This window comes from Oncorhynchus clarkii, chromosome 24, assembly GCF_045791955.1.
Source record: "Oncorhynchus clarkii lewisi isolate Uvic-CL-2024 chromosome 24, UVic_Ocla_1.0, whole genome shotgun sequence".
Taxonomy (NCBI): domain Eukaryota; kingdom Metazoa; phylum Chordata; class Actinopteri; order Salmoniformes; family Salmonidae; genus Oncorhynchus; species Oncorhynchus clarkii.
Genome location: NC_092170.1, coordinates 4,266,796 through 4,282,373, shown reverse-complemented (window position 1 = coordinate 4,282,373; position 15,578 = coordinate 4,266,796). Strand labels below are relative to the sequence as shown.

The 15,578-nt window shown below is 44.8% G+C and overlaps 1 protein-coding gene across 1 annotated transcript in view; it reads right to left on the bottom strand.

Moving 5' to 3' along the window:
* The window catches only part of LOC139382955 (protein jagged-1b-like), a 53,309-nt gene that overhangs the window by 11,248 nt on the left and 26,483 nt on the right, over positions 1-15,578 (bottom strand). The window contains exons 3-4 of the mRNA XM_071127230.1: positions 3,751-3,808; positions 500-754 (exon numbers count right to left, since the gene is read on the bottom strand). Of these exons, the coding sequence (XP_070983331.1) occupies positions 500-754; positions 3,751-3,808 (313 nt within the window). The remainder of the gene's footprint in view (positions 1-499; positions 755-3,750; positions 3,809-15,578) is intronic.

Below are 15,578 nucleotides of genomic sequence, written 5' to 3'. Positions count from 1 at the left end.
AGGGTTTCCGCCATCATTTCCTTGATTTAGGCTCACCTCAGCAACCCTGTTGCTTCAGGTCAGAGGTCAGAGTGTGAGGTGGCCTTAATGATGACTCACAAGCCGGAATCATAAAGGGACTTTGAAAAAACTGTCAGGACATTTGAGGTTTTAAGGGGATTTTCCAGGCTTGATGGTTATAACCTTGGTTATTACCTTGGCATAACATACTAAGAATAGGAATTGACACACAAAGAGCCACGAGTCACAGGCAAGGAGGAGCCATCACTTGGATTCCATCCAATCATTTGTGCTGACCCTAATATGTCTGTAGTCTATAACACCAAGTCCCTAATGCAGGCAAAGCCTGAAACGCATTGGTTTCCTCAATAAAGAAGCGTTTTCTATCAACTTCCACTGTCCTCTAGGAGCTGCTGAAGGTCCTCTTCACTACCGGAAGTCCAACACAATATCAGACACAAAACAAACCTTTGCCCAGCACCAGGTAGCCCTCGCTCACCTTCTCGACACTCCGGTCCGGTCCAGCCCTCCTTGCAGACCTTGATGCCACTGACGTCACAGTCAAAGTGTCCGAAGAAGTCGTCCCGGGGCCGGCAGAACTTGTTGCAGAAGGGGCCGTAGTAGTTGAGGTCACAGCGGTACCGCAGGCGGTACTCCAGGCTGAGCGCGCGTCCGTGGTGACGGTACGTCTGCCACTGCTCGCCGGGATTCAACATGGAGGACAGGAGGACACGCTCAATCAGACCAGCCTGACCTGGAGGAGAGAGAGAGACAGAGAGAGAGAGAGAGAGTTAGATTTGTCCTGAGAGAAAGACAGTAGAGAAGAGACGGCGTGTAGGTAAAGAGAGCAGCTAAAGGGCACAGGGTCGGTGTAGCTGCCCTGAAAGAGAGAGAACGAGAAGGGACAGAGTCTCGCTCCACCCTGTATGGCGGCGACATGTTGTGAGAGCTACTGGTAAAGGAGGAGAGGACAGTGTGAGGGCAGAGGTGGCAGACAAGAGATAGGGTGAGGGAGCAGAGGGCACAGAGGGTAGAGGGGGCACAGATGGGTAGGAGGGGCACAGCGTTTGGGTGGTGACATGGTGAGAGAGCTGCTGACCCCGGGGGGATTTCCCAGAGAGGCTGTCATCTCCACCTCAGTTATAATCCCCCCCGACAGGGTATTAACCCACACAAAGCACTGTGTGTGTGTGTGTGTGTGTGTGTGTGTGTGTGTGTGTGTGTGTGTGTGTGTGTGTGTGTGTGTGTGTGTGTGTGTGTGTGTGTGTGTGTGTGTGTGTGTGTGTGTGTGTGTGTGTGGCGAAACAGTGTACTGTGTGAATGTGTATTTAAGAGACGGGGAGATGGAGCAAGAGATAGAAACAGAGAGAAAGAGGGGGCCTGTAAGTGAGTGGGAGAGAGAGAGAGAGCATTAGGGAGGGAGGGAGGGAGGGAGGGAGGGAGGGAGGGAGGGAGAGAGGGAGGGAGGGAGGGAGGGAGGGAGGGAGGGAGGGAGGGAGGGAGGGAGGGAGGGGAGAGAGAGACAGGGAGGGAGAGAGTGAGAGCGAGCGAGGGAGAGCTAATAACACACATAGCAAAAGTCCTGATGGAGGGATGAGATCATCTGTGTTTGAAACAAAAGAATGAAAACAGGGGCACATATTGGCTGGGGGGGTTGGAAGGGGAGAGGGAACACAACGGACACTAAGGGTGTTGTTATCCCAGCTATACCCCCCCCCCCCCCCCCCCCCCTCCCACCCCATTCTGCACATGTGCACACGTGTGTGTGTGCGTGTGTATTTTGAACTTGCAGCTACAACAGCATATGTTCGTTCCTTACTTTGACGCCTCCGATGAGTCCAACAGCTCATTTCAACGCCCACAGTAAAGTGCTCTACCAGAGAGACAGAGTCAGAGAGGCAGTGTTTTGAGCGAGTGTACAGTATGACTGTTCCGCTGTGGCGAGTTGGGCACAGTTAAGACAGGGACAGGCGGAGAGAGAGGTCTCAATGGGCGAGAACCCACACAGACAAGGAACATGTCTAGTCTCTAATCCCTTGTGATTGTGTCCCACTGCTCTGTATTGGATCCGAAGTGTTTGCCCTTGACGGTGTCTGTGTGTGTGTGTGTGTGTGTGTGTGTGTGTGTGGGGGGGGGGGGAGAAAGACAAAGGAAGAAAGAGAGACAGAGAGAGAAAGAGATAGAAAGTGAGAGAGAGACAGGTAAAGTGAGAGAAAGAGAGAGGGACAGAGAGAAAGTGGGGTGCGGTTGGTTGTTCAAAAAAAGGGGGGGGGGGGTAGTATTGTTTTTTATTGATTGTATTGCCTTTCGTGTGATCCAACGAAAATGTAAAAAAAAGAGGGAGAAAATCACCGGGGGAACACAACTAGCTCCATTCCGGAGAGTCGATGAAGGTCATTAATGTTTTACAGCGTTGTGTCACTATGTTCTCCGTCTCTGTCCAAGGACTCTGCAGCTCTGTGTTCGACAGATACATTACAGTGTTGTAATCCATCCTGATTAGAGCTGTGGGCCTGTAAGTTGGCCCTGACTGCTCTAGGATGTCTGTTTTTTATTTATTTAGCTAAGCTGGGAGACAGGAGAGAGGCTTTAAACCCAATGTGGTAAAAAGAGAGAATATTTCAGGAGCTCAGGAAGAACGAGGGATGGCGCAAACAAGACTTACGGCTAGAGCTGTGGAGGGCAGAGGGAAAGAGAGATGGAGGGAAGAGGAAAAAGAGAGGGAGAAGGAGGAAGAGGAGGAGGTCTTGGGTTTGGGTCCCAGTCTCTCATTATCTCTCCACTCATCTTTTGGCTGAGTCTGTCTGCAGCCTTTTACTGGGCAGGAGGGGGCAGAGGAACAAGGGAGAGAGGATGAACAGGAAAGGCTGGGGAACGAGAGGAATGAGGAAGAATAGTCGCATCTTTGTGTTTGTGTGTCTTAGTGTGTATGTAATGATTATTGAAGTGTTGATTTTGGTTTATGTGTGTGTGTGTGTGTGTGTGTGTGTGTGTGTGTGTGTGTGTGTGTGTGTGTGTGTGTGTGTGTGTGTGTGTGTGTGTGTGTGTGTGTGTGTGTGTGTGTGTGTGGTCTATATCTGTCTGTTTTTAGAGAATGCTGCTCACATTCCCTATCTCTGATTATGAGCAGAAACAATAAGCGGAGTGTGAAATTAAAGGGTCTGACTGGGAGACCCTTACACTGAAACACACACACACACGCACCAGCACACGTACAGGCACAATTAGAAGCACATGCAGACGCACACACACACAGACAGGCTTGGGGCTCATAAGGTCCGTGGAGACATACATACACCCACCCTGTACGCACAACCACATTTTCTACACGGCAAGTGCACACTGATACACATTCAAAACAGACAGACATACTGGTTGTGCCTCCTTTTCAAGACAGCAAGGGGACCCAGTGAGGACAGGGGGGAACCATAGCCCTGGGTCACAAACAGGAAGGGGGAGGGGCCACATGCACTCTATGTCCCCCTCCCTCCCTCCCTGTCTGTATCACTGCTTACTTAGCTTTTAACGTGTGTGGGAAAGTATGAGAGTCTGGCTGTGTGCGAAGAAATAAGTAAATTTAGTCTGCCTGTCTCTTTCACTGATTCGCTCTCACGCATACGCACACACACACACACACACACACACACACACACACACACACACACACACACACACACACACACACACACACACACACACACACACACACACACACACACACCACACACGAAATTCTCTCTCCAGCCTTACCTGATTCGGATGTTTTGTTGTCATGGTCCAGAGCCTCTAACACCAAGGAGAAAGATTTCTGTGGAGGACAAAGAGAGAGAACAAGGTTCAATCAATTCAGTTTAATCTACGTACGTAGTTCAGATCCAAATGGATTTGTCACAAAGTGCTGAGCCACAATCTGGCGTGAAACACCCAAAAGAGCTAGCCAAGAACACGTAGCAGCTCACAGTAGTCCTACTGATGAAATGAAACAAACACAACCTTGCAACCTCACAGTGTGAAGAACAATGTCATTTTTTGACTCACTCCAGAAACGTCCATAAAATCCATAAGGCAGTTGGGCTGTGATGGTCACGGAATTTTGGATGATGGTAATTGGCCAGCCAAATGACCGTGGTCACCGCAATAACAGTTCGAATAGCATTTTTTACATTTTTTAAAATGAAATAATAATCCAATTAAATAAATCCTGACAAACATGTTCTCCTATCCTCCACTCCAGATAAATAGAATGAATAGAACAGGCGTTTTCATTCTAGTCAATGATGGCATAATGGGTGGACTGGCTACCATTGCGAGTGTACCGATTGCAGAGATGGACAGACCATTTTTTCTGGTTATATTACAGTCAATGAACAAAGTAGGCCACACAAAGCTGCTATTGCACTGGAGAGCCAGAACCTTAAGGACACCGGAACTGACCATTCTTTTTTTTTTTTAATGGTTAAACAGAGCAAAGCAGGAAGTAAAAAGCAGGAAGTGTACCCATCAATGTGTGCTGTGATTTGTTGATTCAACTCAGCTGACATTCCAAAAAAAGACATGAGCCACATTAGTTAACATCATTTGAATGAACATTCTACATTTCAGCAAGGAGCAACAAAGATTCCTCACATTGTTAAGAGTCCATGTGAGCGCTGAAACGGACGCAACCTCGCGAAACGAAGTGCTCACATCCCAAAGTATAACACTTTTTTGGTTATTACATGATTCCACGTGGTATTTCATAGTTTTGAGGTCTTCACTATTATTCTACAATGTAGGAAATAGTCAAAATTAAGAAAAAACCCTGGAAAAAGTAGATGTGTCCAAATGTTTGACTGGTACTGTACTCCGTGTACTACTGTACTGAATACAGTGTACTCAATAATTATTGGGAAAGGGAAGCATTTTTTCACCTTTTGGCTCTATACTCAAAAAGTTTGTATTTTAAATCAAACAGTGACTATGAGGTTAAAGTGCAGACTACTTTAATTTGAGGGTATTTTCATCCATATCGGATGAACTGTTTTTAAATTACAGCGCTTTTTGTACATAGTCCCCCCCATTTTAGGGCACCAAAAGCTTTGGGACAAATTCTTATACTTATACAGTTCATTCGGAATGTATTCAGACCCCTTGACTTAAAAAATAATAATCTTGCGTTACAGCCTTATTCTAAAATGGATTAAATAAACATTTCCCCCATCAATCTACACACAATACCCCATAATGACAAAGCGAAAACAGGTTTCATTGAAATGTTTCTACAACTTGATTGGAATCCAACTGTGGTAAATTCAATTGATCGGAAATGATTTGGAAAGGCACACACCTGTCTATATAAGGTCCCACAGTTGACAGTGCATGTCTGAGCAAAAACCAAGCCATGAGGTCCAAGGAATTGTCCGTAGAGCTCTGAGACAGGATTGTGTCGAGGCACAGATCTTGGGAAGGGTACCAAAAAATGTCTGCAGCATTGAAGGTCCCCAAGAACACAGTGGCCTCCATCATTCTTAAATGTAAGAAGTTTGGAACAAACAAGACTCTCCCTTGAGCTTGCCACCAGGCCAAACTGAGCAATCGGGGGAGAAGGGCCTTGGTCAGGGAGGTGACTAAGAACCCGAGGGTCACTCTGACAGAGCTCCTCAGTGGAAATGGGAGAACCATCCAGAAGGACAACCATCTCTGCAGCACTCTATCAATCAGGCCTTTATGGTAGAGTGGCCAGACGGAAGCCACTCCTCAGTAAAATGTACACAACAGCCTGCTTGGTGTTTGCCAAAAGTCACCTGAAGGACACTCAGGCTATGAGAAACAAGATTCTCTGGCCTGAAAGCCAAGCGTCATGTCTGGAGGAAACCTGGAACCGGTGAAGCATGGTGGTGGCAGCATCATGCTGTGGGGATGTTTTTCAGCGGCAGGGACTTGGAGACTAGACAGGATCGAGGGAAAGATGAACGGAGCAAAGTACAGAGAGATCCTTGATGAAAACCTGCTCCAGAACACTCAGAACCTCAGACTGGGGCAAAGGTTCACCTTCCAACAGGACAAGGACCCTAAGTACACAGCCAAGACACCGCAAGAGTGGCTTCGGGACAAGCCTTTGAATATCCTTGAGTTGCCCAGCCAGAGCCCAGACTTGAACCCGATCGAACATCTCTGGAGACTGAAAATAATCGCTGCAAAAGGTGCTTCAACAAAGTACTGAGTAAAGGGTCTGAATATTTATGTAATTGTGATATTACAGCTTTAAATTCTAATAAATATGCAAAAATGTCTAAAAAACAGTTTTGCTTTGTCATTATGGGTATTGTGTGTAGATTGATGAGTCTGTTGCTATTAAATTATTGTTTTTTGCACCCACCGTGCGTCATGCCCGCAATGGTCATGTGAGGTGAAATGTGTATATTTTGGGATGTGAGCACTCGGTGTGTTTGACCGGACGAAGATCCGTTTGGGATGGAAACGCTGTCAATAAAGCGGATAATTGGGAGCTTCAACGGTGTGCGGGCCCTTCTTGTACGACAACAAACTCTTCTGTAACCTTCTCGCTCATCATTATTCACGATTCATTCAGGATTATCCGTAATCTTGGTAGCATCCATATTGTTAAATCAACTTCAAATCAGAGCAGAAGGGGAGGAGACAAGTTCAATACATATTTTTAGGCCTTGAGACGATTGAGACGTGGATTGTGTGTGGGTGCCATTCAGAGGGGGAATGAGCAAGACAAAATATTGAAGTGCCTTTGAACGGGGTATGGTAGTAGTTGCCAGGCGCACCGGTTTCAGTGGGTCAAGAACTGCAGCGCTGCTGGGTTTTCCACGCTCAACCGTTTCCCACGTGCTAAGAAAGTTCCACCAGCCAAAGGACATCCAGCCATCTTGGCACAACCGTGGGAAGCATTGGAGTCAACATGGGCCAGCATCCCTGTGGAAAGCTTCAGACACCTTGTTGTCCATGCCCCGATGAATTGAGGCTGTTCTGAGGGCAAAACTAGGTGCAACTCAATATTAGGAAAGTGTTGCAATTTTTTTGTACACTCAGTGTGTGTATGTATGTATATATACACTGCTCAAAAAAATTAAGGGAACACTAAAATAACACATCCTAGATCTGAATGAATGAAATATTCTTATTAAATACTTTTTTCTTTACATAGTTGAATGTGCTGACAACAAAATCACACAAAAATTATCAATGGAAATCAAATGTATCAACCCATGGAGGTCTGGATTTGGAGTCACACTCAAAATTAAAGTGGAAAACCACACTACAGGCTGATCCAACTTTGATGTAATGTCCTTAAAATAAGTCAAAATGAGGCTCAGTAGTGTGTGTGGCCTCCACGTGCCTATGACCTCCCTACAACGCCTGGGCATGCTCCTGATGAGGTGGCGGATGGTCTCCTGAGGGATCTCCTCCCAGACCTGGACTAAAGCATCCGCCAACTCCTGGACAGTCTGTGGTGCAACGTGGCGTTGGTGGATGGAGCGAGACATGATGTCCCAGATGTGCTCAATTGGATTCAGGTCTGGGGAACGGGCGGGCCAGTCCATAGCATCAATGCCTTCCTATAACAGGAGCTGCTGACACACTCCAGCCACATGAGGTCTAGCATTGTCTTGCATTAGGAGGAACCCAGGACCAACCGCACCAGCATATGGTCTCACAAGGGGTCTGAGGATCTCATCTCGGTACCTAATGGCAGTCAGGCTACCTCTGGCGAGCACATGGAGGGCTGTGCGGCCCCCCAAAGAAATGCCACCCCACACCATGACTGACCCACCGCCAAACCGGTTATGCTGGAGGATGTTGCAGGCAGCAGAACGTTCTCCATGGCGTCTCCAGACTCTGTTACGTCCGTCACATGTGCTCAGTGTGAACCTGCTTTCATCTGTGAAGAGCACAGGGCGCCAGTGGCGAATTTGACAATCTTGGTGTTCTCTGGCAAATGCCAAACGTCCTGCACGGTGTTGGGCTGTAAGCACAACCCCCACCTGTGGACGTCGGGCCCTCATACCACCCTCATGGAGTCTGTTTCTGACCGTTTGAGCAGACACATGTAATTTTGCAGGGCTCTGGCAGTGCTCCTCCTGCTCCTCCTTGCACAAAGGCGGAGGTAGCGGTCCTGCTGCTGGGTTGTTGCCCTCCTACGGCCTCCTCCACGTCTCCTGATGTACTGGCCTGTCTCCTGGTAGCGCCTCCATGCTCTGGACACTACGCTGACAGACACAGCAAACCTTCTTGCCACAGCTCGCATTGATGTGCCATCCTGGATGAGCTGCACTACCTGAGCCACTTGTGTGGGTTGTAGACTCCGTCTCATGCTACCACTAGAGTGAAATCACCGCCAGCATTCAAAAGTGACCAAAATATCAGCCAGGAAGCATAGGAACTGAGAAGTGGTCTGTGGTCACCACCTGCAGAACCACTCCTTTATTGGGGGTGTCTTGCTAATTGCCTATAATTTCCACCTGTTGTCTATTCCATTTGCACAACAGCATGTGAAATTTATTGTCAATCAGTGTTGCTTCCTAAGTGGACAGTTTGATTTCACAGAAGTGTGATTGACTTGGAGTCACATTGTGTTGTTTAAGTGTTCCCTTTATTTTTTGGAGCAGTGTCTATTTTTATATATTTATTATTTTTTAAATTTTTTTCAATACTGTTATGACGGTTATTTTATTTTCATGACAATCTTCATCCATAACCATCGTTTACACGGTTACACGGTAATTGTGCCAGCCCTATAAAGCAGCACTGATGTGATTTGCCAAGCTAGGCTACCTCTAGGAAGCCGTGCTACCCACATCTACGGAACACTCTTCCAACTCTGCCAGGCACCTTAAGGGCCGGGAGGAGGCTAGCGTGTTTTACTCTTTCCCAGATCATAGATTTAATAGGACTGGTCCCATATCCACAAAGTGTCTCAGAGTAGGAGTGCTGATCTAGGATCAGTTTTGCCTTTTAGATCATTATGATTAAGATTATATAAACAGATCCTAGATCAGCACTCCTACTCTGAGACGTTTGTGGATACGGGCCCAGGTACAGTATGCTTGCATGATACGACAGAGTGGGGTGAACCCTTAGGAATTCAGCACCTTACAAACAGCAGCAACACAGAGAGAAACACACAGACATAGAGACACAGAGACACAGAGAGAGAGAGAGAGAGAGAGAGAGAGAGAGAGAGAGAGAGAGAGAGAGAGAGAGAGAGAGAGAGAGAGAGAGAGAGAGAGAGAGAGAGAGAGAGAACTGTATAGACTACTACATCTGGCTAAAAAAGGGCCTGTACAGAAGACTGTACAAACAGCAGATATCTTACGATTTAGGATTTACAAAGATTCTTACATTTTTTTTTCACCCTTTCTGTAATTTGGTGCAGATCAGCAATGAATAATTCAGACCCATGTCCCCCCTCCAAAACACACCAGTGGCTGCCATGCAAATCACCCCGCCGTGCATTGTGGGCCGGGTGTCCTCCTAAAGGGCTGGATGGATGTGCAGTCACGCCTCTGCTCTAAGAGCCCACCGCCGAGGGGATGAGTGGAGCGAGGGAGGGAGGGATGGAGAGGCGGACGACGAAAGGTGAGTTTAGATGGAAGAAAAGAGGGCGGAATATAAGTTAAAAGGTAGTGCGCAAGCGGAGAGTACATGACATGTGGAAGAATGACGGCAGGATGGAGGGGAGAGGGAGCAGGTATAAAAATGTGTAGAGGGTAGTTAATTAGAGGTCGGGGGGGGGGGACATTCAGGAGTGTGGAGGGGAGAGGGAGCTGGTATAAAAATGTGTAGAGGGTAGTTAATTAGAGGTCGGGGGGGGGGGGACATTCAGGAGTGTGGAGCGAAGGACGAAGGGAGGGGAAGGTGCACTTAGAGTGTAGACGCGGAGAGTGCGCACGCGCGTGTGACCCGAGGTGAGGGTGGGGCATTGAATAAATAGGTCGGTGGGTCTTAGACCGGCCAGGCATTCAGGAGAACAGGATATAGGAGGGAGAGAACGGGAGGATGGAACTCTGGCAGGGTAGAGGAATAGAGGAAAGTGGAAAGTGAGGAGTTGAAGGTCGAGGGGAGATGTTAGATAAAGAAGGTGCGGAGAAGAAAAGTGCTAGAACAATGGATGACAGCATAGAGGAGCGGTAAAGAAGAGGTGGGGAGGCGAGGGGGGAGGTGTGGATGTGAAGAGCAGTGCCGAGAGGCGCGCACACACACGCCGGATTAGAGAAGAGTGAGACATCCCTCTCTCTATCGGAGTTTTCCTCAGTCCGCCTATTTTACCTGTGGTGTTTACAATCCACCCCCATTCACACACACACACACACACACACACACACACAGAAAAAACACAGACTGCCGACAAATTAGGATTGAAGAACATCGACCGTTCTACCTATTCTATTTCTATGTGAGAGGGGACTAGGGAGGGGTGATTATGGGCAAAAGTCATCATTGGTTTGGACATCCTGTCAGAGAACTTCTGGGTAGGAAATGATGCAGCGTCCAACACACACACACACACACACCATTACCTCAGTGTTGGCCTGTTCCCTGGCTACTAGCTAAGGACACCTTCCCCATCCAATTTCTCTCCTTATCTCTCTCTCTCCCTCTGTTCTCCAACCGCTGCTCCACCCCTCCACCACCCCTCCCCCATTCTTCCCCACCCTGTACCTGCTCCCATGCCAGCAGCAGGCTACGACCTAAGGGAGGCCCATGTGACCCACAAACACACACATGCATGCAAAGCCCAGGTCACACACACACACATACACAGCCAGGTGACACACACACTCAGGAAGGGTGTACCTGTGACCAAACCTGTTGCTAAGGCTGGGATCACACCCAGGGGACCAGAGTAACCATGGTTACTCATCATGACATCTGTACACTCATTTCTTTGTTGTGCAATATTTTAGCCCTGCTATGACATGAATTGTTATTTTATTGCTACTGGACATTTTCATGTAAAAGGATCAATGAGCACCAACATGTGAAGTTCATAGGAGCATTCGGTGTCAAATTAAAACTAAGAGTCTATATTTTGGAGAAATTAAGAAATCATTTTCCAATCCAAACAATTTGGAATAAGCAAAGGCTTTGATTTCTGGGCAAACAGATGGAAAAGGGTTCGAAGACAACATCTAACATAAAAAGTATTAAACGGAATTAGAAATACATAAAAACACAATAATGTTGAAGACCCATGCCAACTAATATCAACACTTATATTTTGTTTTGGAGACATTTCTCTGCTTTCTGTAAGTTTAAGAAACATTGCCTTACCAAAACACAAATATCTTTAAGATATTTTCTACTGAACTCTACTGTACTGAACTCTACTGAACTCTACTCTACTCTTCTATACTCTACTGTACTCTACCGTAGTGTACTCTACTCTACCACACCCTACTCTACTCTACCATACCGTACTCTACCGCACTGTACTCCACTGTACTCCACTGAACTCTGCTGTACTGAACTCTAATGTACTGTACTCTGCCGTACTGTACTCCACTGAACTCTACTGTACTGTACTCCACTGAACTCTACTGTACTCCACTTAACTCTACTCTACTGAACTCTACTGTGCTGTACTCTAATGTACTGTACTCTACTGAACTCTACTGTACTGAACTGTACTCTACTCTACCGTACTCTACTCTACAGTACTGTACTCTACTCTACAGTACTGTACTCTACTCTACAGTACTGTACTCTACAGTACTCTACTCTACAGTACTGTACTCTGCTGTACTGTACTCCACTGAACTCTACTGTACTGTACTCTACCATACAGTACTCTACTCTACCGTACTGAACTGTACTCTACTCTACTGAACTCCACTGTACTGTACTGAACTCTACCGTACTGAACTCTACTGTACTGAACTGCACTCTACTGAGCTCTACCGTACTGTACTCTACTGTACTGAACTCTACTCTACTCTACTCTACTGAGCTCTACTGTGCTCTACTTGTGAAAAATACACTACCGGTCAAAAGTTTTAAAACACCTACTTATTCAATAGTTTTTCTTTATTTTTAATATTTTCAACATTGTAGAATAATAGTGAAGACATCAAAACCATGAAATAACACATATAGAATTATATAGTAACCAAAAAAGTGTTAAACAAATCAAAATATATTTAATATTTGAGATTCTTCAAATTGCCACCCTTTGCATTGACGACAGCTTTGCACACTCTTGGCATTCTCTCAACCTGCTTCATGGAGAATGCCAAGAGTGTGCAAAGCTGTCATCAAGGCAAAGGGTGGCTATTTGAAGAATCTCAAATATAAAAATGTATTTTGAGTTGTTTAGCACTTTTTTGGTTACTACATGACTCCATATTTGATATTTCATAGTTTTGATGTCTTCACTATTATTCTACAATGTAGAAAATAGTAAAAATCAAGATAAACCATTGAATGAGTAGGTGTTCTAAAACATTTGACTAGTAGTGTAGATGTCTATGATTTGTTCAGAGTTGGTCCTGTCCGGACCAACCACATTTGGTCTTGTTTGGGGGCGGAGCTCATTAAAAATAATACCCAGTGTGTAGAATAATACCCAAATATGCAAAGGAGAATATTGCATATTTATATCTTTGTGTACCTATTTAGAATACATCGCCATGAAGAGAACGACATTCATATCCATAATAATGCATTTCTATGTAGTACAGATCAGGGACCCATGATGAAATTCTGATACCACAATTCCATTACCATGTGTAAATCCACTTCACTTCCTGTAGTTCAATAACCAAAGTGATTTTTTTCAAAGTCAATGTGTCATGTCTTAGCTGACACCCCACTCTTTCTGCAGACATTGTTGAATCTTAATTCAGAGCAGATATTTAACAGAAAATAGAAAAAAACGGAGGGAGATTTGACCAAAATCCTGCTGCCAAACTTTGCATCTGCACAGTTCTTCCAGTAAAAGTGTTTTTGTCAACAAAATCTGTGTAAATTGTTGAAAATAGTCATTGCGCATAGAGTTGTAGGGTTTGGTAAACATTGAAATGAAATGTTTTTAGTTTGGCATATATTTTAAGTGAAGAATCTGAGTGTCAGCGCAATTCCGTTACCATGGAATTGCCCAATTGTTTAATTTTGAAGGTCTTGGGACTACATTTTTGTATGAACTGTGCTATAAAGGTCATTATCAAAAACCGTATCGCATCATTTTCCAATAATGCCATACTACAAAACAGATACACAGTCCAACACACTTCAAAATGTCGTCTATCAGTAATGCAATAAACACAGATATGCAAATCAGACGCACAGAAGCATGTATGCCAAAGTATACACACAACAATAGGATAAATATAAGCACCAACCAAATCATTATTATTATTGTTTTAAACCACAATATTCTGATGTGAAATATATACTGCAAATTAGAGGTCGACCGATTATGATTTTTCAACGCCGATAACGATACCGATTATCGGAGGACCAGAAAAAGCCGATACCGATTAGTCGGCCGATTTTTAAATATATTTGAAATAATGACAATTACAATAATACTGAATGAACAATGAACCCTTTTATTTTAACTTAACTTAATACATAAATACAATCTATTTAGTCTCAAATAAATAATAAAACATGTTCAATTTGGTTTAAATAATGCAAAAACACAGTGTCGGAAAAGAAAGTAAAAGTGCAATATGTGCCATGTGAAAAAGCTAACGTTTAAGTTCCTTGCTCAGAACATGAGAACATATGAAAGCTGGTGGTTCAATATTCCCAGTTCTTCAATATTCCCAGTTAAGAAGTTTTAGGTTGTAGTTATTATAGGAATTATGACGCGTCGACTATTTCTCTATATACCATTTGTATTTCATATACCTTTGACTATTGGATGTTCTTATAGGCACTTTAGTATTGCCAGCCTAATCTCAAGAGTTGATAGGCTTGAAGTCATAAACAGAGCTGTGCTCAAGCATTGCTAAGAGTTTCTCGCAAACGCAGTAAAGTTCTGTTTGAATGAATGCTTACGAGCCTGCTGCTGCCTACCACCGCTCAGTCAGACTGCTCTATCAAATATCAAATCATAGACTTAATTATAATATAATAAACACACAGAAATACGAGCCTTTGGTCATTAATATGGTCAAATCCAGAAACTATCATTTTGAAAACCAAACGTTGAAAGTGAAAGACGGAACAATTTCGTATTTTGTCGAACGGGTGGCAACCCTAAGTCTAAATATTGCTGTTACATTGCACAACTTTCAATGTTATGTCATAATTATGTACAATTCTGGCAAATTAATTGCGGTTTTTGTTAGGAAGAAACACAGTTCGCAACGAGCCAGGCGGCCCAAACTGTTGCAAACCTTACTCTGCTTGCACTGAACGCAAGAGAAGTGACACAATTTCCCTAGTCAATATTGCCTGCTAACATGCATTTATTTGAAAATATGCAGGTTTCAAAATATATACTTCTGTGTATTGATTTTAAGAAAGGCATTAATGTTTATGGTTAGGTACATTTCTGCAACGATTGTGCTTTTTTGGCGAATGCACTTTTGTTAAATCATCACCCGTTTGGCGAAAAGTAGGCTGCGATTCGATTAAAAATTAACAGGCACCGCATTGATTACATGCAACACAGGACAAGCTAGTTAACCTAGTAATATCATCAACCATGTGTAGTTAACTAGTGATTATGTGAAGATTGATTCTTTTTTATTAAGATAAGTTTAATGCTAGCTAGCAACTTGCCATGGCTCCTTGCAGCCACAAGGTCCTTTTGATGCTGCACTCGGGTAACAAACAGGTGGTCAGCCTCCCACGCAGTCTCCTCGTGGATTGCTATGTAATAGGCCTTAATCGGTGTCCAAAAAGGCCGACTACCGTTTGTTACGAAAACTCTAAATCGTCCATAATTAATCAGCCGTGCCAAATACACACACTCCACATATATCCACTCGCTCTCTTACACACTGACAGAAACATACAAACAAACGTTCTTTGACACACCATGTTTCCCTCTCTCCTTGTCACTCGACCCTGCAGCTCCACCACAGCAGACTGGTTCCACTCGCTCTCTTACAAGTCAGGTTAGAAACACACAGATACGTCGCTAAGGTCGCTAAGGGGGAACGAAACAGGTATGACCGAGTACACAGTGTGTGCGTGTGCGTGCCTGCATGTGTAAACAACAGTAATGAGACACAGGGTCACTGATGACATCAGCGACAATGACAATAATGTAGGGATATTTCTACCTTTAGTCACCAAAACAACAACATTGTGATATTTGCGCTATTTGGGACAATAACAGCAGGAGGGATGACAGAGCCGGGGGAGTGACATGTGTGTTGTTTATGTCTGAGAGCGTGGTGTGTGTGTGTGTGTTTGTATGTTTGTCAGGGTGCAATGTCGTTGTGGGAGTGTGTGTGGGAGCGCAGTGTTGTCCGGTGTGTGTGCGCAGACTACCACAGTGTGTTTTGTGTGTGTCATTTCATTGTTCACTGTGTGTGTGAGCATGTGTGTGTGCGTGTGTCGTCTAAAGCTGAGGAGAGAGCTCAAAGAATGGCAGTGAGTTGAGAGGCTGG